General features: G+C 34.7%; 1 protein-coding gene across 2 annotated transcripts; it reads left to right on the forward strand.

Moving 5' to 3' along the window:
- Positions 1–636: 636 nt before the first annotated feature.
- Positions 637–24,953, forward strand: LOC134247823 (broad substrate specificity ATP-binding cassette transporter ABCG2-like). 2 transcript variants are annotated; one of them, XM_062730220.1, is made up of 19 exons: positions 637–724; positions 2,098–2,305; positions 6,024–6,083; positions 8,283–8,397; positions 8,593–8,745; positions 9,080–9,237; positions 10,161–10,203; positions 11,257–11,365; positions 12,197–12,304; positions 15,738–15,798; positions 15,928–16,036; positions 17,090–17,155; positions 17,495–17,580; positions 22,287–22,376; positions 22,548–22,672; positions 22,889–23,043; positions 23,337–23,426; positions 24,305–24,357; positions 24,446–24,953. In XM_062730220.1, exons 2-19 carry the CDS (start codon positions 2,130–2,132, stop codon positions 24,588–24,590), a joined length of 1,902 nt encoding a protein of 633 aa, XP_062586204.1. In that variant the 5' UTR covers positions 637–724; positions 2,098–2,129; the 3' UTR covers positions 24,591–24,953. The 2 variants fall into 2 exon arrangements, with proteins under 2 accessions (XP_062586204.1, XP_062586203.1); XM_062730219.1 differs by lacking the exon at positions 10,161–10,203 and having other exon boundaries at positions 11,214–11,365.
- The last annotated feature ends 840 nt before the right edge of the window (positions 24,954–25,793 follow it).

A 25,793-nucleotide genomic window follows, 5' to 3' on the forward strand; every position in this document is an offset into this window, starting at 1 on the left:
GGGTGATTTTATTTTCGATTAGGGTTGAGCCCCCCCCCTTTCGGAAAAAAATAATCCTGGATCCGCGCCTGCAACCTTATTTAGCATAGTGTTTCGGGAAACCCGTGTTTCGAGGGCAGGATCCGTAGAACACTTGTCATTTTATAAATAGAACTACTCTTTTTAACGTCTTCCTAACCCTCCCTGGTTTTCGGCCCATAATTCTTGCCTCAACGCGCCCTAAAACTTCTAGATCCCCCACTGACAGGCAACAGTCTCGTTATTAATATATTGATCTAGCTCGGTCATTCAAATTTTGTTTTCATAACACTACGACTCTGTATTCATTTTATTATTTTTATCTGTGAAGAGGGGGGGGGGGGTTATATTGACAAAGCCCTTGCGTGGTTGGGCGCGCCAAACTCAACCTTGTGAAACATTACAGTCACATGCACGAAAATGTAAACACGTGCAGACAGCGCCGTCAAACCTCGAGTGTTTCCGGGGAAATGTTGGACCTTTAACCTCACTAAATCGTTTTTGTGTCCTTTACCGACTTCCGAAATGAGTGCATGTTCGGGAATATCCGACGATCTGCGGAATCAGCCGAGGTAAACACGACTGCCATCCACCCGATCCACCCGTGTATGCTTAAATGTAAACACCGACAAGCCGATTTTATAAAACTCGAACGTTGATCAGTGTTGTTCGATCTTTTGACAGGAGGCACGATTCCGTGTTTGAGGTATGACTATATCATATTGGTTGTTATGTAAGCTTTGATCAATCATTACATGTAAGCTTCATGTATTTTATTCAAAATTGAAAGTGCGATGTGACTGATGCAACCAGGATTAGGCCTCTATTAAAATTGTCTGTAGACTGACTTATCCTTCATTTGAATGGTCATATGTTGTCGAATGACGATAAACTATCAGTCGAAGTTTGTTTATATATTTAAGAAAACTGCATGTATGGGGCCTAAATAAATTTTGATACAGTATAATGTGAGACTGAATTATAGGCCTAATGATTTTCCCATTTTTAAACACTGTTAAACCTTATGAAACTGGCATGGAATGTATACTTATTTAAATATATAAACTTTATAGGTCTGATTCCCTACATATTAATGATTTATGGCTTCTTTTAATTTTACTACCAACATAAATGTGCGAGTAATATATCAATAATGTTTAACTAATTAGAATAATCTAACTGTGTCTCGGTACAGGCCCTCACCACAGTTAGAATACGTCCCATATACTTGTAATGTAGCAAATCGGAGCGGATCCGCTCCGAAACGATTCCGTAGGACAATATCATTTTAACGATAGAACATTCTATCTAATGTTTAACATACAGGCTAGTAAGAAGCAATCTCAGGTTTGGGTGGTAGGGGCACTCAGCCGTTTACATTTTCAGTTGAGGGTACTTTGAACTAAAAAAAATTCCTGGACAAGCAAAAAAGGTCATTTACTGGGTATACATTGTAATTATTACTGATCAAGGGAGCACAAGTGCACATGGTAGCTTTGTTTTCCTAAGTGGTGTATATATTGGCAAAATTATGGGGGAGGGGGGGGGTCTCATGCTTCTGGTTGCTACGGCCATGAATTATTGGTATTTCAGATTCACATACCAAATTTAATTTTGTTAAAAATGAAGGTCATTATCAAGCTCAGGGACAATAAAATTTCAAATGAGCTCATGCACTTTGATCTTGATCTCACTTTAATTTACTAATCATGCTAATAGATTGCATAAGGGGAGGTAAGTCTGAGATTAAAAGTGACCTCAAGTCTTATGCTATGGCTCTGACTTTGAGCCATATGAGCTCATTTTTGCGTCTAATAAGTGATTTCCTTCATAACATCTTTAACATGCCAAAGTTACAGTGAGATCAAACTTTTATTGTAAAGTCTAATCAATGCATAATGCTTTGCCCCCTTTTGGCTTCTAAGTTATAAATACAAGACTTAGCTTTCTTCAGGACCAATACTGGGTTCTTGCTGTGGCACCTCAGACCCCATGCCATGCTCTGCAAACTCTTTACTTTCATTTTGCGTGTGGATCTGTTTATTTTCAAACTCGGTTTACTTGTCACTGTTTTTCCAGGTGTAAATGACACAGATCTAACAGAACAGGTCATGTCTACGAAAAAGGTAAATGGAGTGCACACAGTGGACTTCACCACTCAGTCCTCCATCATGGAGACGAGGGGATCGGTTATCAGTGGTCACAATGTGGTGTACTCTGTGGACGTGAGGAAGGGACCCTGCTGCTGTGGGCAGGTCACACAGAAACAAATCCTTAAGGGAGTAGAGTAAGTCATCCTCTAATCAGGTCACATTATCAGGTCACACAGAAACAGATCCTTAAGGAAGTGGAGTAAGTCATCCTCTAATCAGGTCACATAATCAGGTCACACAGAAACAAATCCTTAAGGGAGTAGAGTAAGTCATCCTCTAATCAGGTCACATAATTAGGTCACACAGAAACACATCCTTAAGGGAGTGGAGTAAGTCTTCCTCTAATCAGGTCACACAGAAACAGATCCTTAAGGGAGTGGAGTAAGTCTTCCTCTAATCACACAGAAACAGATCCTTAATGAAGTGGAGTAAGTCTTCCTCTAATCAGGTTCACATAATTAGCTCACACAGAAACAGATCCCAAAGGGAGTGGAGTAAGTCTTCCTCTAATTAGGTCACACAGGAACAGATCCTTAAGGGAGTGGAATAAGTCTTCCTCTAATCACACAGAAACAGATCCTTAAGGGAGTGGAGTAAGTCTTCCTCTAATCACACAGAAACAGATCCTTAATGGAGTGGAGTAAGTCTTCCTCCAATTAGGTCAAACAGAAACAGAGCCTTAAGGGAGTGGAGTAAGTCTTTCTCTAATCACACAGAAACAGATCCTTAATGGAGTAGAGTAAGACTTCCTCTAATCACACAGAAACAGATCCGTAATTGAGTGGAGTAAGACTTTTTCTAATCACACAGAAACAGATTCTTAAGGGAGTGGAGTAAGTCTTCCTCTAATCACACAGAAACAGATCCTTAATGGAGTGGAGTAAGTCTTCCTCCAATTAGGTCAAACAGAAACAGAGCCTTAAGGGAGTAGAATAAGACTTCCTCTAATCACACAGAAACAGATCCTTAATGGAGTGGAATAAGTCTTCCTCTAATCACACAGAAACAGATCCTTAAGGGAGTGGAGTAAGTCTTTCTCTAATCACACAGAAACAGATCCGTAATGGAGTGGAGTAAGTCTTCCTCTAATCACACAGAAACAGATCCTTAAGGGAGTGGAGTTAGTCTTCCTCTAATCACACAGAAACAGAGCCTTAAGGGAGTGGAGTAAGTCTTCCTCTAAGCAGGTCACATAATTAGGTCACACAGAAACACATCCTTAAGGGAATGGAGTAAGTCTTCCTCTAATCAGGTCACACAGAAACACATCCTTAAGGGAGGGGAGTAAGTCTTCCTCTAATTAGGTCACTTTGAAACAGTCTGATTCTTAGAGTTAGGGGTTATTAAGAAGATAATGTGTAAGAATTATTAACAAAATAGATAATTAACCAGCTCACCAGGCTAACCTAGCTGCTCTGTATGAAAAACTAGCATAATTATTTAAGGATAGACTCTAATTCTTGGCCAAATTATTTGATATAATCTGGTTTGGGTCAGTTTACGCTTTGTAATCTGCAAAGCGGATTATAAAAAAGCGTAAACTGACCCAGACCAGGTTATCATCGAATAATTTGGCCAAGAATTAGAATCATTCCTTATAATTTAATTTTAAAATAATTAAACAACTGTGGATGTAAAATTGTGCTGCTTTTTAGCTCACCTGAGCCGAAGGCTCAAGTGAGCTTTTCTGATCAAAATTTGTCCGTCGTCTGTCGTTGGCGTTGTCGTTGTCGTTGTCGTAAACTTTTCACATTTTCATCTTCTTCTCAAGAACCACTGGGCCAATTTCAACCAAACTTGGCACAAAGTATCCTTGGGTGAAGGGGATTCAAATTGTTCAAATGAAGGGCCACGCCCTCTTCCAAGGGGAGATAATCATGAATTAGTGAAAAATTAATAGCATTTAAAAAAAATCTTCTTCTGAAGAACCACTGGGCCAGGAAAGATGAAACTCATGTGGAATTATCCTCAGGTAGTGTAGATTCAAATTTGTTCAAATCATGACCCCCCGGGTTAGGGTGGGGCCAAAATGGCCGACCAAAGTTTTACAAAGGAATATATAGGAAAAATCTTTAAAAATCTTCTTAAGAACCACTGGGCCAGGAAAGATGAAACTCATGTGGAATCATCCTCAGGTAGTGTAGATTCAAGTTTGTTCAAATCATGACCCCTGGGGCTAGGGTGGGGCCAAAATGGCCGACCCAAGTTTTACATAGGAATATATAGGAAAAATCATTAAAAATCTTCTTCTCAAGAACCATTGGAATTGGAAATTCATCAAACTTATATGGAATCATCCTCAGGTTGTGTAGATTCATATTTGTTCACATCATGACCCCAGGGGCTAGGGTGGGGCCAAAATGGCCGACCAAAGTTACATAGAAATGCATAGAACAAATCTTTTAAAATCTTCTTCTTCTTCTTAAGAACCACTGGGCCAGGAAAGATAAGACTCATGTGGAATCATCCTCAGGTAGTGTGGATTCAAGTTTGTTCAAATCATGACCCCCGGGGCTAGGGTGGGGCCAAAATGGCCAACCAAAGTTTTACATAGATATATATAGGAAAAATCTTTTAAAAATCTTCTTCTTAAGAATCATTGAGAAAGGAAATATGAAACTTAAATGAAATTATCCTCAGGTAGTGTAGATTCAAGTTTGTTCAAATCATGACCCCCGGGGCTATGGTGGGGCCAAAATGGCTGACCAAAGTTTTACATAGGAATATATAGAAAAAATCTTTAAAAATCTTCTTCTCAAGAACCAATATGCCAGGAAAGATGAAACTCATGTGGAATCATCCTCAGGTATTGTAGATTCAAGTTTGTTTAAATCATGACCCCCGGGGCTAGGATAGAGCCAAAATGGCTGACCAAAGTTTTACATAGGAATATATAGGAAAAACTTTAAAAATCTTCTTCTCAAGAACCTTTGGGCCAGGAAAGACGAAATTTATGTGGAATCATCCTCAGTTAGTGAAAATTCAAGCTTGTTCAAATTATGACCTCTGGGGCTAGTTTTGGGCCCAAAATGGCTGACCAAAGTTGTACATAAGGATATATAGGGAAACCTTTTAAAATCTTCTTTTCAAGTACTTCAAAGCCATGATTAGTGATATTTTTCTATTTATATGGAATCATCTTCAGGTAGTGTAGATTGTACATTGTTCAAATCATGACACCCAGGAGGGTTAAAATTCAAGCCCCCCCCCCCCCCCCCCCAGTAAACTTTCAGTTTTGATCTAATATGTGCTTTTTCCTAGTCCTAGTAGATGTGCTCAGGTGAGCGATGTGGCCCTTGGGCCTCTTGTTATGAGTTCAAATTTGCCGCTCAATAATACAACCACAAAATTAAATTAATTTAAACTTTTGCTATAATCTCAGTTCAAGATGGCCTCCTTGGTCTTTCAGATTACGAAAATTTGAATTCCTATATTTAAGCAAATTAAATGTAAATTTTCTTAGACATTTTTGCTTGAAATAAATTCTTTTATTGCAAAAATAAATTTTTACTGATAAATTTTTATTCAAAATGTAACATTTAGTAGCTAAAGTATAGCTGTCTGTAAAATGTTTTACTGCTAGGTTGGTCACCAAAATCTGATATGCATCAAAGCACTTAATGCTTCCTGCAATAATTAGATTAGAAAATTATTGGATGAGCTATTGCTCTCTTTTTTCATTTCTTCATTTATCCCCATTTTATGCATACATCCAATTAGAAGAATGATTACAAACAGTGAAACTGCAACAAAAATTCTGGATATATTAAAACTTTTTAAGATAATAACTGTTCATTGAGCATTGGTGAAACATATTAACTTGTATTTTATTACTGCTGTTGTACATTGTAGTTGTATATTCAAACCTGGAATGAATGCCATATTGGGTCCAACAGGAAGTGGAAAGTCCTCGTAAGTATATATACAAACCTTGGTATACTTAAAGTACATGTATTGGGTTTTATTAATGTATACATGAGCTTTGGTTTAATTATAGTACATGTATTGGGTTTTAATTATGAATGTATACATGAACTTTTCTCCAGTCACTAGGTACAGGAATATCTAACATGTCCAAAATTTTAAATTAATTGGAAATTATGCAGAGATGCTTTTATCTAGTTCCTATATCAAATGAATAAGAGATTGGGAAGTGAATCAGAATTCAATTAAAAAAAGTAAAATTGTGTAAAGATTAATGTCTCCCCAAGTCAAAGTGGAAGGCAGTTCTTTAGCAGTTTTTTAACCTTAACAGTTCAGTGCTTTAGCAGTTCTTAGACAGTTTACTAGCCTTCTCCTCTGTTGGTGGCAGAAGGTTTTTGTCATACTGATCATTAGGCAGTTTTCTTAGCAGTCCACAATTTAAGCAGTACTTAGCCAGTTCATTAGCAGTAACTTAGCAGTTGCTTAGCAGTTTCCTTAGCAGTATCTTAGCAGTCAATAGGAAGGTTAAGGAGAACTGCTTAAAAACTGCTTAATAACTGCTAAAGGTGTTTTCTTTTGTTTGCTCTACTTATATGGAAATGACTCTGAGTGACCTACATATAAATTTGAAAATTGATTAACTGCTTAAAAACCGGTAAAAAGAATGCTGTAAGTACTATTCTTGTTCTACTTATAAGAAGATAACACCACCCATATACATGATATATGAATACAAAAATGCATTTAATTTATGCTATTGAAAAATATCATCACATATGGGAATTTAACTTAGTATTGAGATTTAGATCAGGTATGAATTGTAAATAAGTCCTTTCATTAAGTCCATTTTCTTGCATAAACGAGTGGCAACTTTAGAGCTTGGTTAATTAATACAGTGGACTAATCTACAGATCCCTCTATCAGTAGCTTAAATTTATCTTCAAATATTTTGAATTTATATTAAGCATGTTAAGTACTAATAATTAAAATACAAACTAGATTATACAGTTTATAGTTTAACAGTTATCCAAATGAGAGTGGGGTTGACTATTATATATATCACAAGCCCACACACTTACCATATTTTCTGAAGCATAATACTTTACTGCCAACAAATCTTTTAAAAATTTTCCTATATCACTCAATTCCATTGTTGCTTAATGCATGTATGATCAGATTTTTATAATAATGATTTCCCATCTCATGGAATTTAATTCAGATACACTTGTCACTAAATATTATGTTCACATCCAATCCAATGTGGTGATCACAGATAATTGTATTTTCCAAAGCATATATATTTTACTTCTTCACTGTATGGGTATAAATATATGTAATATTCCAGACCATCACAAACATCTTCACAATTTGTAATTTTGAACTGATGTGGAAAAGGCGCACAAATCTTGACTGGCTTTCCTCATTGGATACAACCCTTTAGTTTCAAGCAATCAAGGGGGACACAGCAGGTTGTTAATGTAACTAGAGGACTGGATTTGCAAGTCGATGGGATAAAGATTAGAAGCTCATATGCTCATGCTTTTTATAATATGAAGCCTCAATTTATTATAAACTATTGTATCATTTCTAGTAAGATTTTTAGTATATTTTTTTTCTTTCTAATTTTATTTTCTGTCTAAGAAACTCCTGCCTGGCCCCCAATTATTTGTGACGTTATCATCAGGAAGCATTAACAGTAACACATGGGCAGTAATGAAGGCTAGTGAAAGTTAGGACCACCAAGAGTGAAAAAGTGTTGAATTACTTCTTATAAGAAGTCGAAATGAATTAGTTGCACTTTTAGCAGTTTTGAGAAACTGCTTGTTTGACTGCTTAAGTTTGTTCAATACTGAACTGCTTACACAAATTCTTAGCAGTTTTTTAACCAGTCTGTAAGCAGTTTCAAGGAATGCTAAGACTAAGACTGTTAAGAACTGCCTAAAAACTGCCAAAAAATTGCCAGACTGCCTAATAACTGTTTATAAACTGCTAAAATAAGCAGTTCACTTTGACTTGGGTCATCTTTCAATCTGCACAATAATTAAATCTATTAAAACTGTAATTGAAGGAACATTTTTAAATAAATAAGAAAATGAGCAATGTATAAGTAGTGGCAGAAACATACTAGTTAAATATTCTCTTATGATCTAACATCAAGGTGAGAGAATCATGATTTTTTTCCTACAGACTTCTGGATGTGTTGGCCGGTAGGAAAGACCCCAGCGGACTCCAAGGAGAGATTCTGTTTGATGGAGTTCCTCCCCCTGAAAATTTTAAATGCATGGTTGGATATGTTGTACAAGTGAGTTTTTTAATTATTCATTATTGGTTTTTTTCCTCCTAAGTCATGTTATTGCATAAAATGATATATTCAAGGGCTCTTTATAAAATGTTGGGGGATATCTTTTATACAATTTCAAACAATTATAATAGTGAAAAATACTGCATCAGAATTCAATGATAATGGATAATGTTTTGTTTTTCTGCCGTAAAATAGGATGATGTTGTCATGGGAACATTAACAGTCCGGGAAAATTTCCAATTCTCGGCAGCCCTTCGTTTGCCATCAAACTTGACAAAGGCAGATAGGGATGAGCGAGTGAATACAGTAATACAAGAACTGGGCCTCTCCCACTGTGCGGACACAAAGGTGAGTTTCTGCTATATATAATTTTTGAATGACTATTAATTAAAATACTTTGAAGTAACCTCTTCATTCACCAGTAATTTTTTTGCTAAAATAGCAGGGTTGTCCCTAGGACAAGGGTGGGTGGAATTTCTCGGTCTATAATTACCAAGTGCAGGTTATTTTGGTATTTCCCCTCAACCTTATGTTAAGGTACAAACCCGGGCCTAACCCCTTCTATGTTTTTTAATCCTCCTTCTATTTCAGTTCTTAGGGACAACTCTGATTTCTATAATGATAATAAATGTGAATATGATGTATTCAAATTTGATGCTGACAATATATTAAATGTCGACAGGTAGGAAATGAGTTTATACGTGGAGTGTCAGGAGGAGAAAGGAAGAGGACCAACATTGGAATGGAGCTAATTATCTCCCCTCCTGTCCTGTTCCTTGACGAACCAACCACTGGGTTAGACGCCAACACTGCCAATTCTGTCATGTTGTTATTGAGAAGGTAAAATCACAGCCAATTCTGTCATGTTGTTATTGAGAAGGTAAAATCACAGCCAATTTTGTTATGTTGTTATTGAGAAGGTAAAAACATGGCTGATTCCATCATTAAAAGTAAATTTAATTGTCTGGAATATCCATTCTTGAACCTAAATGTTGTCTAGTTTGTCTCGTTTCTTTCCAATCTATGATGCCCAGGTTAGACAGGTTTTTCAAAAGTTACAAAGTTTATATTTTGATAAGCTGTCAAAATCTGACACAGGCATCCATCCTCAGAGCTACTCCCTCATAAAACTTTTCTTTTCAACATATTGAGTATTCCAAATTCTTGCCTATTTAAAGCAATGTTAACCTTTGGATTCTTTCAGTAGATTTAATTGTTTTTTGTCAAAGTAGAGGAGTTTTTTAGGAGAAAAAGTAGGATTTAAAAGAGGTAATAATGACAGCTTATGTACATATTTTATTACGATTTTCAGGTTGGCCTTGAAGGGTTGGACTATTATATTCTCTATACACCAGCCCCGCTACTCTATATACATATTGTTTTGTTTTACAGGTTGGCGAAGGGTCAGACTATTACAGTAAATCTGGAAATTTTTGCTGTACATAAATTTTTAGCAAATTTGTGAGTTCATTGCATTCGCAAAAATATTTTTCTTAAAAATAAATTACCAATAAGAAAATGTAAACAAAACAGTGGTCATACGCAAAAGTTTGAAACGTAAAAATTAATCAACATCATTTTGACCCGAATTCGCAATATAAAATCGACGTAAAAATTTCCAGATTTACGGTATATTTTCTATACACCGGCCCCGTTACTCTATCTACATATTGTTTTGTTTTACAGGTTGGCGAAGGGTTAGACTACTATATTCTCAATACACCAGCCCCGCTACTATATATACATATTGTTTTGTTTTACAGGTTGGCATTGAAGGGTCGGACTATTATCTTCTCTATACACCAGGTCTGCTACTCTATCTACATGTTGTTTTTGTTTTACAGGTTGGCATTGAAGGGTCGGACTATTATCTTCTCTATACACCAGCCCTGTTACTCTATCTACATGTTGTTTTTGTTATACAGGTTGGCATTGAAGGGTCGGACCATTATCTTCTCTATACACCAGCCCCGTTACACTATCTACATGATGTTTTTGTTTTACAGGTTGGCATTGAAGGGTCGGACCATTATCTTCTCTATACACCAGCCCCGTTACACTATCTACATGTTGTTTTTGTTTTACAGGTTGGCATTGAAGGGTAGGACCATTATCTTCTCTATACACCAGCCCTGTTACTCTATCTACATGTTGTTTTTGTTATACAGGTTGGCATTGAAGGGTCGGACCATTATCTTCTCTATACACCAGCCCCGTTACACTATCTACATGATGTTTTTGTTTTACAGGTTGGCATTGAAGGGTCGGACCATTATCTTCTCTATACACCAGCCCCGTTACACTATCTACATGTTGTTTTTGTTTTACAGGTTGGCATTGAAGGGTCGGACCATTATCTTCTCTATACACCAGCCCTGTTACTCTATCTACATGTTGTTTTTGTTATACAGGTTGGCATTGAAGGGTAGAACCATTATCTTCTCTATACACCAGCCCTGTTACTCTATCTACATGTTGTTTTTGTTATACAGGTTGGCATTGAAGGGTAGAACCATTATCTTCTCTATACACCAGCCCTGTTACTCTATCTACATGTTGTTTTTGTTATACAGGTTGGCATTGAAGGGTCGGACCATTATCTTCTCTATACACCAGCCCCGTTACACTATCTACATGTTGTTTTTGTTTTACAGGTTGGCATTGAAGGGTCGGACCATTATCTTCTCTATACACCAGCCCTGTTACTCTATCTACATGTTGTTTTTGTTATACAGGTTGGCATTGAAGGGTAGAACCATTATCTTCTCTATACACCAGCCCTGTTACTCTATCTACATGTTGTTTTTGTTATACAGGTTGGCATTGAAGGGTAGGACCATTATCTTCTCTATACACCAGCCCCGCTACTCTATATACAGACTTTTTGACACCCTTATGATGCTATCCCTGGGAGAGGTTGTGTATCACGGCCCGACGAAGGACTCCCTGGACTACTTCCACTCTATAGGTGAGACAGTCTACAGAAGTGTAGGGTTAGGGTTAGAACCCTAATTTGATAAACTGTGCTCTTGTTTGATTATATAGAACAATAGCCACAATTCTTGAAAATTTTGTCTTGCTAATAAAGGGACAATGACTATCTCGTGAAAATACCGTATAAGCAGAATTTTTAGCGAGGATTTAATTTTGTCATTATTAAACGAGGGTGCTGAGATCGCTTAAATGGATTGCATATTACATGTATATGAAATAGCTTCTTTAGTGAGCATTTTAACATCGCTAACATTACATCTCGCTAAAAATAAAATACCAGTTTTTAAGGACAAAGCGTTGACTTTGCGTCTCGCTGAAATTTCCACTTATACGGTAAGGTATCACAAAAATTAAGTGATTTACAGTATACTGATTGCTGAGATTTAAATAAAAAAATTAATAAATACTGTTGTTTAACTCTTTACAACTTACAGAATTGCTATGCAACATACATTGAATCCTCGCGTCATAGAAATATTACTTTACCATTTCCCCGCAAGCACTTTATAGCGGGGTACAAATTTCTCTTAAGTTTAGCGTAAATAATATTGTGAAATAATATTTTAATTAGAAAATAACTTTTCTTATTTTATGAGGATCAAGCAAGTATGAAATAGTTGGAATTTGGCTATAAATTGAAGATTAAATGAACTTTTTAAAGTGCGTGAAAATGCGTGATTGCGGGGAAACGGTAAATGCGTGATTTTGCGTTAGAAATAGGAAATGGTATATGCGTTAAAATGCGTGACTGCGGGGAAGGGTGTTAACTATGTTAATAACATATACCAATCGTGTCTTTATTCAGGTTACACAATACAGGAACATAATAACCCACCGGATTTCTTCCTTGATGTTATCAGTGGAGACTTCAATGTGGATGTGGACACCTTAGATCCAGAGAAAACTTCCACAGGTATAACCGGCCTCATCACAAAGACAGAAAATAATGGGATGGATCAACCTTTATATTTAATCCTCGCAATTAATGGAATTCATTCATTAATGATTCATTATCAAACATGTATTCTAACTAAGCATATTTACCCTGATTGAAGTGATGCACTTAATCAAGCTACACTTTGTCAAAGTAACAGGGGTTGTCAGATTTTTTTTAATTAACTCTTGATATTTCAATGATTGATTAATAATTTCAGGAAAGAAATTAGGTAACTCATTTTGTGTCCCTGGTTAACACTGAATTTTAAACCCATTTCACTCACAATTCCCACTGAAAGGCCCCCCTTCCATGTCCAACACCATCAACTGTGTTTGTTTTTCATTCATTAAACATATTAAATGGATATGGGTCATTTTGTTGTAATAAATTGTTAAGGCATGAACTCATTGTTTACATTGACTGTGCTCCCCTGCTCTGTTTGTCTTTCCTCACCTTATTATCCCTTGTTCGTCAGTTTTCATTTGTATTTATATGGCAACTAATCACTGATGATACTTTTGTTTATTTTTAGCTCCACTGGTCAAAGACTAGAGGAGCTTATGTGATAGTAAGGTGTCCATTGTCTGTTCATCTGTCTGTCTGTAAAAAAATTTTTAGAATCTACTCCAGTTTTGGTCTGATTTTAATATTACTTGGCATGTAAGTAGACTACACAAAGATACATTATAAATTTTACTTATTGATTCTGATTTCAGTGAACAATGCTGCCATGGTTATTATATATAGAAATTTCTTTCAAAAAGCTACACCTCCTACATTTTTGGTCTGATTTCAATAAATCTTACCAAGAAAATGACTAAAGCAATTAATACAATTAAACTCCACTATTCTTTTGTTAACTTTTTAGCTCACCTGAGCCGAAGGCTCAAGTGAGCTTTTCTGATCACATTTTGTCCGGCGTCCGTCTGTCTGTCAGTCTGTCCGTCTGTCTGTCTGTCTGTAAACTTTTCACATTTTCGACTTCTTCTCAAGAACCGCTGGGCCAATTTCAACCAAACTTGCCACAAAGTATCCTTGGATGAAGGGGATTCAAGTTTGTTCAAATGAAGGGCCACGCCCTCATTCAAGGGGAGATAATTGGGAATTAATGAAAATTTAGTGGCATATTTTAAAAATCTTCTTCTCAAGAACCAGTGTCTGTGCCAGGAAAGATGAAACTTATGGGGAAACATCCTCAGGTAGTGTAGATTCAAGTTTGTTCAAATCATGACCCCCGGGGGTAGGGCGGGGCCAAAATGGCCGACCAAAGTTTTACATAGAAATATATAGGAAAATTCTTTAAAAATCTTCTTCTCAAGAATGACAAAGCCATAATTCATCATATTTATATGGAAGCATGTTCAGGTAGTGTAGATTCAAGTTTGTTCAAATCATGACCCCCGGGGGTAGGGCGGGGCCAAAATGGCCGACCAAAGTTTTACATAGAAATATATAGGAAAATTCTTTAAAAATCTTCTTCTCAAGAATGACAAAGCCATAATTCATCATATTTATATGGAAGCATGTTCAGGTAGTGTACATTTAAGTTTGTTCAAATCATGACCCCCCGGGGGTAGGGCGGGGCCAAAATGGCCGACCAAAGTTTTACATAGAAATATATAGGAAAATTCTTTGAAAATCTTGTTCTCAAGAATGACAAAGCCATAATTCATCATATTTATATGGAAGCATGCTCAGGTAGTGTAGATTCAAGTTTGTTCAAATCATGACCCCCGGGGGTAGGGCGGGGCCAAAATGGCCGACCAAAGTTTTACATAGAAATATATAGGAAAATTCTTTGAAAATCTTCTTCTCAAGAATGACAAAGCCATAATTCATCATATTTATATGGAAGCATGCTCAGGTAGTGTAGATTCAAGTTTGTTCAAATCATGACCCCCGGGGGTAGGGCGGGGCCAAAATGGCCGACCAAAGTTTTACATAGAAATATATAGGAAAATTCTTTAAAAATCTTCTTCTCAAGAATGACAAAGCCATAATTCATCATATTTATATGGAAGCATTTTCAGGTAGTGTTGATTCAAGTTTGTTCAAATCATGACCCCCGGGGGCAGGGCGGGGCCAAAATGGCCGACCAAAGTTCTACATAGAAATATATAGGAAAATTCTTTAAACATCTTCTTCTCAAGAATTACAAAGCCATAATTCATCATATTTATATGGAAGCATGCTCAAGTAGTGTAGATTCAAATTTGTTCAAATCATGACCCCCAGGGGTAGGGCGGGGCCAAAATGGCCGACCAAAGTTTTTAAAGATATATATAGGAAAATTCTTTAAAAACCATTTTCTAAAAAATAGCAAATCCATGATTGGTCATGGGACTACTTTTGGATTTAAATTTTACAATAAAAAGCCATTTTCTACTTTTTCCTACCCTTAGTGCTCAGGTGAGCGATGTTGCCCATGGGCCTCTTGTTTATGACTGCAATAACACCTTCAACATTTGTAAATTAACCTTTACAATGCATGTATGTGAAAACAATATCACTCTTATACTAACTTTTAAGTGAATGCAATAACACTCCACCATTCTTATGTTAATTTTTATATAATTATGCAAAAACACTCTACAATTTTATGCTAACTTTTATGTGAATGCAGTAACACTCAACCATTCTTATGTTAGCCTTCACATGAATGTATTATTATTTCATCATAACTATTCTTATTTCCAGTGTCATGTGAATGCAATACCACTTTACCATTCGTATGTTAACCTTTATATGAATGTAATATTACTTTACCATTCTTATGTTAACCTCTATATGAATGCAATACCACTTAACCATTATTATGTTAACACTTTATATGAATGCAAAACCATTTTACCATTCTCATGTTAACCTTTATATGAATGCAATACCACTTAACCACTCTTATTTTAACCTTAATATGAATGCAATACCACTTAACCACTCTTATGTTAATCTTTATATGAATGCAATACCACTTAACCATTCTTATGTTAACCTTTATATGAATGCCCATTTTACCATTTTCATATTAACCTTTATATGAATACAGTACCACTTTACCATTCTTATGTTAACCTTGATATGAATGCAATACCACTTTACCATTCTTATGTTAACCTTTGTATGAATACAATACCACTTTACCATTCTTATGTTAACCTTTTTATAACTGCAATACCACTTTACCATTTTCATATTAACCTTTATATGAATACAATACCACTTTACCATTCTTATGTTAACCTTTATATGAATGCAATACCACTTTACCATTCTTATGTTAACCTTTACATGCATGCAATACCACTTTACCATTCTTATGTTAACCTTTATTTGAATACAATACCACTTTACCATTCTTATGTTAACCTTTATATGAATACAATACCACTTTACCAATCTTATGTTACAGATGAGGAGGATGTTCATGGTGCTCTTGTACAGAAATTCAGACAATCAAATGTCAACGCAAAGTAAGTTTTCAACAAATTTTAAGCACTACAGTATTGGTTCACTGCCTCTAAATCAATAGAAATTTTATAAGAATGTTCAGTTTTTGATAATGCATGTTATGTAATTAAGGTTCATGTTGTGTATTGCAGAGTTCAAAGTGAGGTGAAGGCTATCTTTGATGAATATCAGTCCAAATTAACAAAGAAAGAGTTGGTATCACTGCCACCTGTAGAATACAACACATCATTCTTTACACAGGTAAGCTTAAGATTACCTCTTACTCCAGCTTAAAAGTGGGGTGGTAAAACGTGTCAAAATATACACAAAATCTCTCACTCTAACTAATAAGTGTCATGATTTACACATATAAGAACTGACTCAGAGGTGGTATTTTTATAGTGCAACACCTTTTCATTTGATAGGCAAATTGTTGCACCTAGAAAGGAATTTTTTTTAAACTACAGACTTAGATAATAAAACTTGAGATGATAAAGGACTATATGAGTATCAGACAAACACTTAAGAGGCTGATAAATCTCTGACAAATCTTTTTTATTTAGAAAAAGAGAAATAGGGAGTTTGATAGCTTTCTAAAATATGAACTTGACAATCTCTGAATTATTTTGCTAAATCAAAAGGACATTCAGCATTATAAAATAAATATTTAGGTTGGTAACAGTTGAAATTGACACCCCAAAGAAAACCATTGTCAATGGATGCTCACTTGTCAGTTGACATAGGTTTTCTCTGGAATAACAATTTCAACTGTTACTCTTCTTAAGGTACATTGATACTCTGATAAGAGAGATAACTCTTAATGACACAAATGTCTAATATTCCTTTATAAATTAGACAAGTTTAAGTGCCTTTGAATTTGTCAAATTTTGCCCCGTAAGCCATGCTATAATTGTTTGTATTTTATTCAGCATATACATTTGCTTTGGAAAATCATAAAAGTTAAAGAAAAATTTCATATGAGTGAGCAGAGGGTTTATAAACCTTAACAGTGACCATTTACATAAGCAAGAAGTATTATACTGCAACCACCTGCAATGTGCATCTTTTCTTTTACATTAAACTTCCCTTAGGCATGATTATCAGTTAATACTTTAGCCATGATTATTAGAAAGAATCATCAACTTAGCTTAGTTACGGGTATGATTATTAGGAAGAATCATCAACTTAGCTTAGTTACGGGTATGATTATTAGGAAGGGGATCATAGAATTCTTTGATTATACATATTATCCAGTACCTTAGTTCCATGATTCCAATCACAGAAACAAACCATTTACAAACCATTCTCTTTCAGCTTTTGATCTGCTCAGGGAGAACCGTTAAGAATATAGCCAGGAATCCCCAGACCTCCATCATGCAGGTAACTATGGCAATGGAATCATTCTTATTCTTGGGGATCAATGTATTGTCGGTGGGCAAGCAATAATTTATCTGTTCATGGGTAACATTCAAACATTCCTCTCCCCCTCTAAGAATTGATCTTATATATCCAAATTTTTTTTTGCAGTACACACAAAAATAGATTAAAAATCCCTAGCTCTTTAATACAACTGGTTATATTATTTTGGACCCTTGTTCCTAACTACATTAGGGCAAAAGCAAATGTAAATTATAAGAAATTAGAAAGATGATTGACTTTATGACTATATATATATTCCTTTCATTGAATAATTATTAAGTATTTTTTTTATCTTTGTAGCTGTTTGTGATCCTAATTTTTGCTGCCATAGTTGGAGGGATCTACTGGCAAATAGAAAATGACTGTAAAGCAGGGATTCAGAACAGGTATGTTTGTATAGCTCAGGTAAACCTGGTAACCAGAACAGGTGTGTTTGTATAGCTCAGGTATACCTGGTAACCAGAACAGGTATGTTTGTATAGCTCAGGTTAACCTGGTAACCAGAACAGGTGTGTATATATTGCAAGTAGGCTTAATCTAGTACATGTACAACAAAACATGACCCCTTGGAGTAGGTTGGAGCCACAATAGGTATTGCAAGGGGGGAAAGCCTGGTGAAGAACAGGGTCAAAACTCTTCAGGTGAGTGTTGTGGTCCATGGCCCTCTTGTTTTTGTGTTTTAAAATACTAACAACAAGGGCACTGTAGGGCGGGACATCCCCTCAAAAACAGCATATCTATAAATCAAGGTAGCAGTTGATGCAAATTACACTCGCAAGGAAAAACTAACCCACTACCAATACATTCAAGCATATTTTGTATCTCCCGAAATCCATTTTGAGCTGATGATTAGTTCAATTTGTAACTTCAAGCTTAAATGAAAGTTAAATGTTTTTCTGTTGCAGGGCATGTATATTTACCAGCATGTTCCAACATTTACAAATAATTTAATTTTATTTGTTATTTGATTGGTTAAACGGTTTTATCCATTTTGTATAACATAACTTGCCTTCGTCACAATGAGTTACGTCAAAAACGTATTACTCCGCTTGACATTAACTATATGAAAATATGCGATATTAAAAGCCTTTTTCCGAAGGATTAAATGGAAATATTTCTCATTGTCTACATTGAAATTAAATTATAAGGAATGAAGATTTCAACTTATGTTATACGATATAACATAACTTGGGGCGTATGGGCAGGCGGCCAAAAGGGCAAAAATTACCATTATGAGAAATACAAACAATTATTTAAAAATTTCAATGACCATAAAAACTTAACAAACGATATAAAATGCACAGTCAACAGACTTTTTCGCAGGACAAATATATTAAAGCAAAACCAACGACAACGAACGTAACAAACATATATGAATGCAAAACCAACGATCATCTATAGAACAAGCGTATATAAAAACACAACAAGCGAAAAAACTTAACAAAAGTGCAAGCTGTAATTCATCATATTTATCCCCACAGCCGGCTCCGATGGTCCCGGATTTTTTTTTTGTCGGACTGCACAGAAACTCTTCACACTTCTCAGGCACGTTTTCTTTTTAAATGTATATATACGTAAAAACTTAAAAATTTGCGTATTTTTAAAAAATCAGCAGTATCACCTGCCAAAAGCGGTAAATGAAGTACTCCTTTATAAATATGAAAACCAAAAAAGACATCAATACAGAGAGACATAAGGTGTCGTAGATATTAAATGTGCATGGACACAGATTTGAAGTTAATATTTTCTGTATAATATTACGACTTATATATTTTAATAGCATTTTACACAAAAATAAATTAAAAATCTTATTTCATCTAAAAGTTATTGAAACTTCAAATTTTTGGATGGATTTGATTGACACATCCTTGCACTCTCACAAATTTTACTTTTATATACTTCGGAAAAGTGGCAATTTTGTTTCAATAACTTTAAGATGAAATAAAATTAACTTCAAATCTGTTTCCACGTATGTTTAAAGATATTAAGAATATTGATATTGAGAAGATATTTCTTCTCAAAAAGATGGAATTAGTATTTTAGAAGAAATTAGTGGTGTTAATAAAAATTTGAACATTTGTGTGTATAAAAATTCATAACATCAAAATGATTTGATTTCAAAAATGATTTTTACCAAAATTTTCATAAAAATAGTTTTAATCTAACATTGTACTTATGGTAAAACCATGCAAAATGAAAGTACTGCATTGTTATGCATTGACGTAGTATCGTTTTGAAAGGAGGGGGGCAACCAGAGAAAAAATTTCAATCCAGCTGAAAAAAAAAAAGATTTTAAAACTTGACAATCAAAAACAAAAGGAAACTAAAATGATACAGCCCAAACTCGAAAATTCTATTTCGTGTGTGTGAGTGAGGGTGTGTGTGTGTGGGGGTGGGGGTGGGGGGGGGGGGGGGGTGTTAGGTTCAATTTCTTTCAGTACCAATTTTTTCCTGATATACATGTGCTACATAACCCTTTTTTGACCTTACTCTTAAATTTGGGAAATGTTGCTGTGTGCCTGAGATGTCACTGTAATTAAAACTTATCATAATAGATTCTTGTAATATTTAAAGAATTGGGAAAAACCAATTTATGTAACAATAACGAAAAAAAAATGACGAAACGGCCTTCAGGAGAATATTTTTTTTTTCATTTTATGTCAATTCTTTTCTTTCATTTGAAATTTTTAAGATGAATTAACCCCCCCCCCCCCCCCATGTAAAAAAAAAGGAAAAAATTAAAGGGGGATTTCTGGTTTACCACGTCCATGTTGTAGAGCCTGGGAACATAAACGTGATGTGGCAAAGAGTTCTATACAAAAAAAAATTGTGGGGAATTTTTGTGCATACAAATTATCTAGCATGTAAATGAGGGTTTTCATTTATTAAAAAAAAATTACCTCAGTTTGTTGTTTTTACGCGATTCTACGAAAACAATGGTATCCTTTTTTCAGTGTTTTTCGCATTTATTGCTGAGTACTAGATTTATCGCTTTTTGGCAGATGATACTGCTGATTCAGTAATAAATACGCAAATCTGTTAAAGTTTTTACATATCATTGAATTCATTTAAAAAGAAAATGTGCCTGAGAAGTGTGAAGAGTTTGACCTGTGCAGTTCGACAAAAAAGAAATTGCCAAAAAAAAAAAAAAAAAAAAAAATCTGTTTGCTGTTGCCATGGCCGATTGTCGGGAAGTTTGGATTTACAGCGTGCACGTTTGTTAAGTTTTTTTCGTTTGTCGTGTTTTTATGTACGCTTGTGCAAAGATGATCGTTGGTTTTGCATTCATATATGTTTGTTACGTTCGTTGTCGTTGGTTTTGCTTTATTATATATTTGTTCTGTGAAAAATCTGTTTAATGTGCATTTTATATCGTTTGTTAAGTTTTTATGGTCATTGAAATTAAAATAATTGTTTGTTTTCTCATTCATGGTAATTTTTGCCCTTTAGGGTGCCCATACGGGCAGTTCAATTTTTTATAAACCGCTTCGTGGTTTATAACAGTGTGACCTAAGGGCGGATTCAGGGGGGTTTTAATTAATGCAACTGCAAACAATCAAACAATGAATTTTTTTTTATACAAGTGTCATTTTATCATTTTGTTGCATTGATAAGACTCTAATATACACGAATCCATTGTTCTGTACAACTGTGAAATATACTTCAGGCACGTAACAGGAAATCACTTTCCACTTGAACGCACACAATACACAGGTAATCAACAGAGAGAGGGGTAATCGGTGAATCTAGTGAAGTCACAAGATCATCGTGCAGTACAATGTAGTGAAGTATCAACAACAGAAAACTGCATAGTTACGGTGCTGCTCAGTAATATTCCTTTGCTGATAAAATGCATGTTTTTTTTATTAACTATAATTTGAATAAACTATTATATAGGGTTTTTTATTTACCGTTTTAAAAATTAAATTAATACATTTTTTTTACATCATATTGACAGTATACTCAAGTAAATTGAAAAGCACTAATTAGGAATTCTGAAAAGAATCCAATGTTTGATTTTTTGAAAGTGTTTAAAATTGCACATCAGTTGCATCTTAGAAGTCAGCTTGACTAAATTAATTGAAAATGCATTTAAAAGACAACTTGAAGTCAACTGCTTGTATTCCTAAAATTGTCAGATGTAACAATTTTTTAAAGCAAAGTCTAAAGTCTTGTGCTAAAGTTAAATTACATGTAATTTGAAACATTTTATTTATCTAAATTCTTAAATATTTGTGATGATTGGTCCTTAAAAAAGATACAAAAAGTACAAGAAATGCTGGAAAATGCACCATTTTAGAACTATTTAAAACAATTTTTTTGGGGGGGGGGGACCCCCCAAATTCATTCTTTTAAACAAGGTCTAAAGTCTTGTGTTAAAGTTAAATCAAACTGAAACATTTTATTTTTCTGGATTCTTAAAACTTTCTGATGATTGGTCTTTAAAAAAGCTACAAAAAATACAAAAGAATGCTGGAAAATGCACCATTTAGAACCATTTAAAACAATTTTTTTGGGGAGGAGCCCCCCACTCCATTTTTTTAAACAAGGTCTAAAGTCTTGTGTTAAAGTTAAATCAAATTGAAACATTTTATTTTTCTGGATTCTTAAAAATTTGTGATGATTGGTCTTTAAAAAAGCTACAAAAAGTACAAAAGAATGCTGGAAAATGCACCATTTAGAACCATTTAAAACAATTTTTTTCGGGGGGAGCCCCCCACTCCATTTTTTTAAACAAGGTCTAAAGTCTTGTGTTAAAGTTAAATCAAATTGAAACATTTTTTTTTCTGGATTCTTAAAAATTTGTGATGATTGGCCACAAAAAAGCTACAAAAATTACAAAAGAATGCCAAAAATGCTACATATAAAAGAACCATTCAAAACAAAATTTTGTCTGAAGGTGACACCCCCTAAAAATGCCCTCCCCCTTCGGCCCTTTGGGCCTCAAAACCCCCCCACATGGACTTCTGGATCCGCCACTGCAGTGCCCCAAGTTATGTTATATCGTATAACATAAGTTGAAATAAGCTTCATTCCTTAAGTAATTGAATATTTTTTTAAAATTTTTAATTATATTTTTTTTTCTTTGCAGAGTTGGTGCTTTCTTTTTCATTGTGATGAACCAAGTGTTTGGAAATCTATCTGCAGTAGAATTATTTATCAAGGAGAGGGCTATATTTATGTAAGAAATATAATTATGTTAAAACAATACAGATAAAGCAAACACTTTGCATTTAGATATACATTTGTTGGTAAAACTTAATATCAACTATTTTTTGATCCAGTGAATACTTCAGTCATGTAAATGAACACTTTAGACCAGCAGTTATAATTAGATTTTCTCGTTGACCAGGCATGAGAACGTGAGTGGATTTTACCGTGTGTCGGCTTACTTCTTCTCCAAGATATTCTGTGATGTCATTCCTATGAGGTTGTTCCCTGTTGTCATTTTTTCTGCTGTTACATATTTTATGATTGGTGAGTTTTTTTGGCTGTTAAATACCTCATGATTGATGAGTAATTTTAATTTCAAACATTTTTATATATTCATGATTGGTAAGACTGATATTTTTCCTTGTGATTAGCTTTCATACCCTATACAGAAAAAAATCTCTTCATACTAAACCAATGAAAACAATACTGAATGAATGAAATTTGAGACATATTTTATCTTACACCAATCTTGACCTTCAGGTTTCACAGCAGAAGTGGACAAGTTCTTCATCTACACCCTCAGTCTGTTTGCTGTTGCAATGGCAGCCTCTGGTTTGGCTTTCTTCTTCAGCGCCCTGGTTAAGATTTTCGCCATTGCCAACTTGTGTATTGCCTTATGCTATGTTTTTATGATGGTAAGTGTATAAATAAACATTATCTTGTGCTGTGATTCTTTTTGCAGCCACAGTAGATGATGAAAGATAAAAATCTTTTTAAGAACAGCATGATTTTGATTTGTCAGATCAAAAATTAGGCAAACATCTTCAGCTAAAATTGAAGAATGTTCAATTCATAGCACAAGTAGATGGGTAGGGTAACGGGGTCAATTTTCTGATAAACAGGACATAAATGACTAAACAGTGTGACCTAATTAATGCAACTGCAAACAATCAAACAATGAATGTGTAAATATGGATTGGATTTTCAGGTGTTCAGCGGTCTTCTGATCAACATATCCTCTATTGCGGAATGGCTGAGGTGGATCAAATGGCTTAGCATCTTCAGATATGGTCTCAATGTAAGAACATTTGTCGTTTTAGCTTTACTTAAGTAAAGTCAAGGTAGTGTAGACAGAAGAAAAAGACTCCCAGCATCTGTCTGTTTAGCTGATACAGTACCCGCATCGTTATTCTTGACAAATCTATCATGTCCTGTCGTGCGTGTATCCTATCGTATCGTGCGTGTATCCTATCGTATATCGTGCGTGTATTGTATCGTGTATCCTGTAAAGAATAACGATGCAGGTACTGTAAGAATTTATAGCCTACCGCACCTTGGTGGGGTCATTTGACTTCAGAATCTCAGTTACAAATCTCAGGAGAAAGTCTGACCAAGGATTGCAAGTCCTACCTGAATCTTGCATTGATAATGCATCACGTATGCACATCCAGATTAGATTCAGATGCTTGGTTTGACCCATCAAATGAACAAACAATCAGGGAAAAGATTGGGTATTGCTTCCCAAGAACCTTCTGATGCTGTGCAATATTATGATGGAACAGATCTTTAGGAGGTTGTCATTCCAAAGTGATAAAAAGCCCTATGCTCACCATACTTGCTTTAGATGCTGCATCTGACATACATGTAGATAACTAAGTTAAAGTTTTTGAAGAGTTAATTAACGTCTTTGAAGTACACTCTTGCATGCATTTTGGATCTAAGGAACTCTCTGTAAAATCATTCCTTTGGTTTGAAACTTTACTTTCCTTAAATTCATGTATGTCTAGGTGAGCTCTGTAATCTTTGAAAATATTTTTTATTAGGCTTCTCTTAGTTTTCATTTGATTTTCAATAACTCTTGGCATACTAGAAGAGCACATCGAGACAAATGTTAGATGGTGTTTTCATTAATGCAATAAATACACAATATTTATGTGTTAACCTCTTGTTTTGAAGGCTCTGAACATCAATGAGTTAAAAGACAAACACTTTGACAATAGCACAGTGTGGTAAGTACATAGTGGAAAATAATCATATTTGACTTTGCAATGATATTATAAACTTGAAATAAATACAGTGATGTACATGTTGTTTCAGTGGGAACGAGTATCTCAGTGAGCAGGGGATCGAGTACGAGACAGACTTTGATCTCTGGCAGAACATCATGGCTATGTTAGTGTTTTCTGCCTTCTTTTTAATCCTAACTTACGTAAGACTGGCCACAATGAACAAGTTAAAATAATTCCCACAGAAGACCAAACAATCAGGCTACGTATAAAAGACCCAAAAATGGACCAAATGTCTGAAGGTGCATTTAAAAATGTGACTGTCAAAGATTATAATGCGTGATTAAGAGTCCCTGGTGAGAATGTAAAATATCTTTGATGTGCCAATTCATTTTTTATCAAGCTCATTTTTCTCTTTAAAGTGTTATTTTATCATAAGATATGAGGAGCCATAGATCCAAACGGATATCTGTAGGAACAGATTATGTTTAGATTAATTTTATGAATAATGAAGATTTTAGTTTAGAAGTTATAGTTTGAGGTTTTCAGACAATCAGACTGGGTCATTCAATATACATATGCAAATACATATCAAGAAATATGGCTAATTTTAAAGTTTCAAAGCATTTGAGAAAAATCTGTGCTCATATTAAATCGGAATTTTTGAAGATCCAATGAAAATCCAAAACTTTATGCCAGAAAATGCATTACAATCCTTTGTACACATGTGTCATTGTAGAGTTCTAGGAGGTAAGACAATTTTTAAGCTTTACATCAAATTAGCTTTAGATATAGAATGTAACTTTTTAGTTGGAGAGTATTTTACCATAGCTTTATAGTCACTTAGTATTGTAGCATTATACCAGATATACCAGATATATGTAACATTGGTTGAGCAGCTGAACTTGTGATAAATAATCCGGTTTTGTGATTTGCATTTTTCTTCAACATTTTACTTGCCATAGAGAGGGAAATTTTAATGAATATACAGAAAATATTGTATGGACCAAATATGTATCTATGAAATAATTTAACTGTTAGATGTGCTAATTGAGGTTTAACCCCTTTCATGACATATACGCATTTCTATGCATCTGACTGGAAAATCGGGTATAGTTTGAACAAACATTCATAACATCATTAAAACTGCAAATATCAGAATAATTCTTGCACTGTTGGAAAAAGAAAAGTATTACGATAAACTATTATACAGAAATTTTTTTTATTGGTTGTACCAGTTTTTTGCTAGCTTCAGTTAAACTTTGGGCACTATTTAAGCGATTTTGCCATTATCAAAATCAATGCGAGGATAACACTTAATATGTAAAAATGTTAAATTCTGATGATTACCTCCCAACCCCACCCCATCCTGCCAAAATACTTAAAATTGGTTTTTAAACAAATGTACAACATGCCCATAATTTTCAACACAACAATAG

The sequence above is a fragment of the Saccostrea cucullata genome, unplaced genomic scaffold (genome assembly GCF_032062105.1).
Source record: "Saccostrea cucullata isolate Sc308-1 unplaced genomic scaffold, CSIRO_AGI_Scuc_v1 ctg295, whole genome shotgun sequence".
NCBI classification, from domain to species: Eukaryota; Metazoa; Mollusca; class Bivalvia; order Ostreida; family Ostreidae; genus Saccostrea; species Saccostrea cuccullata.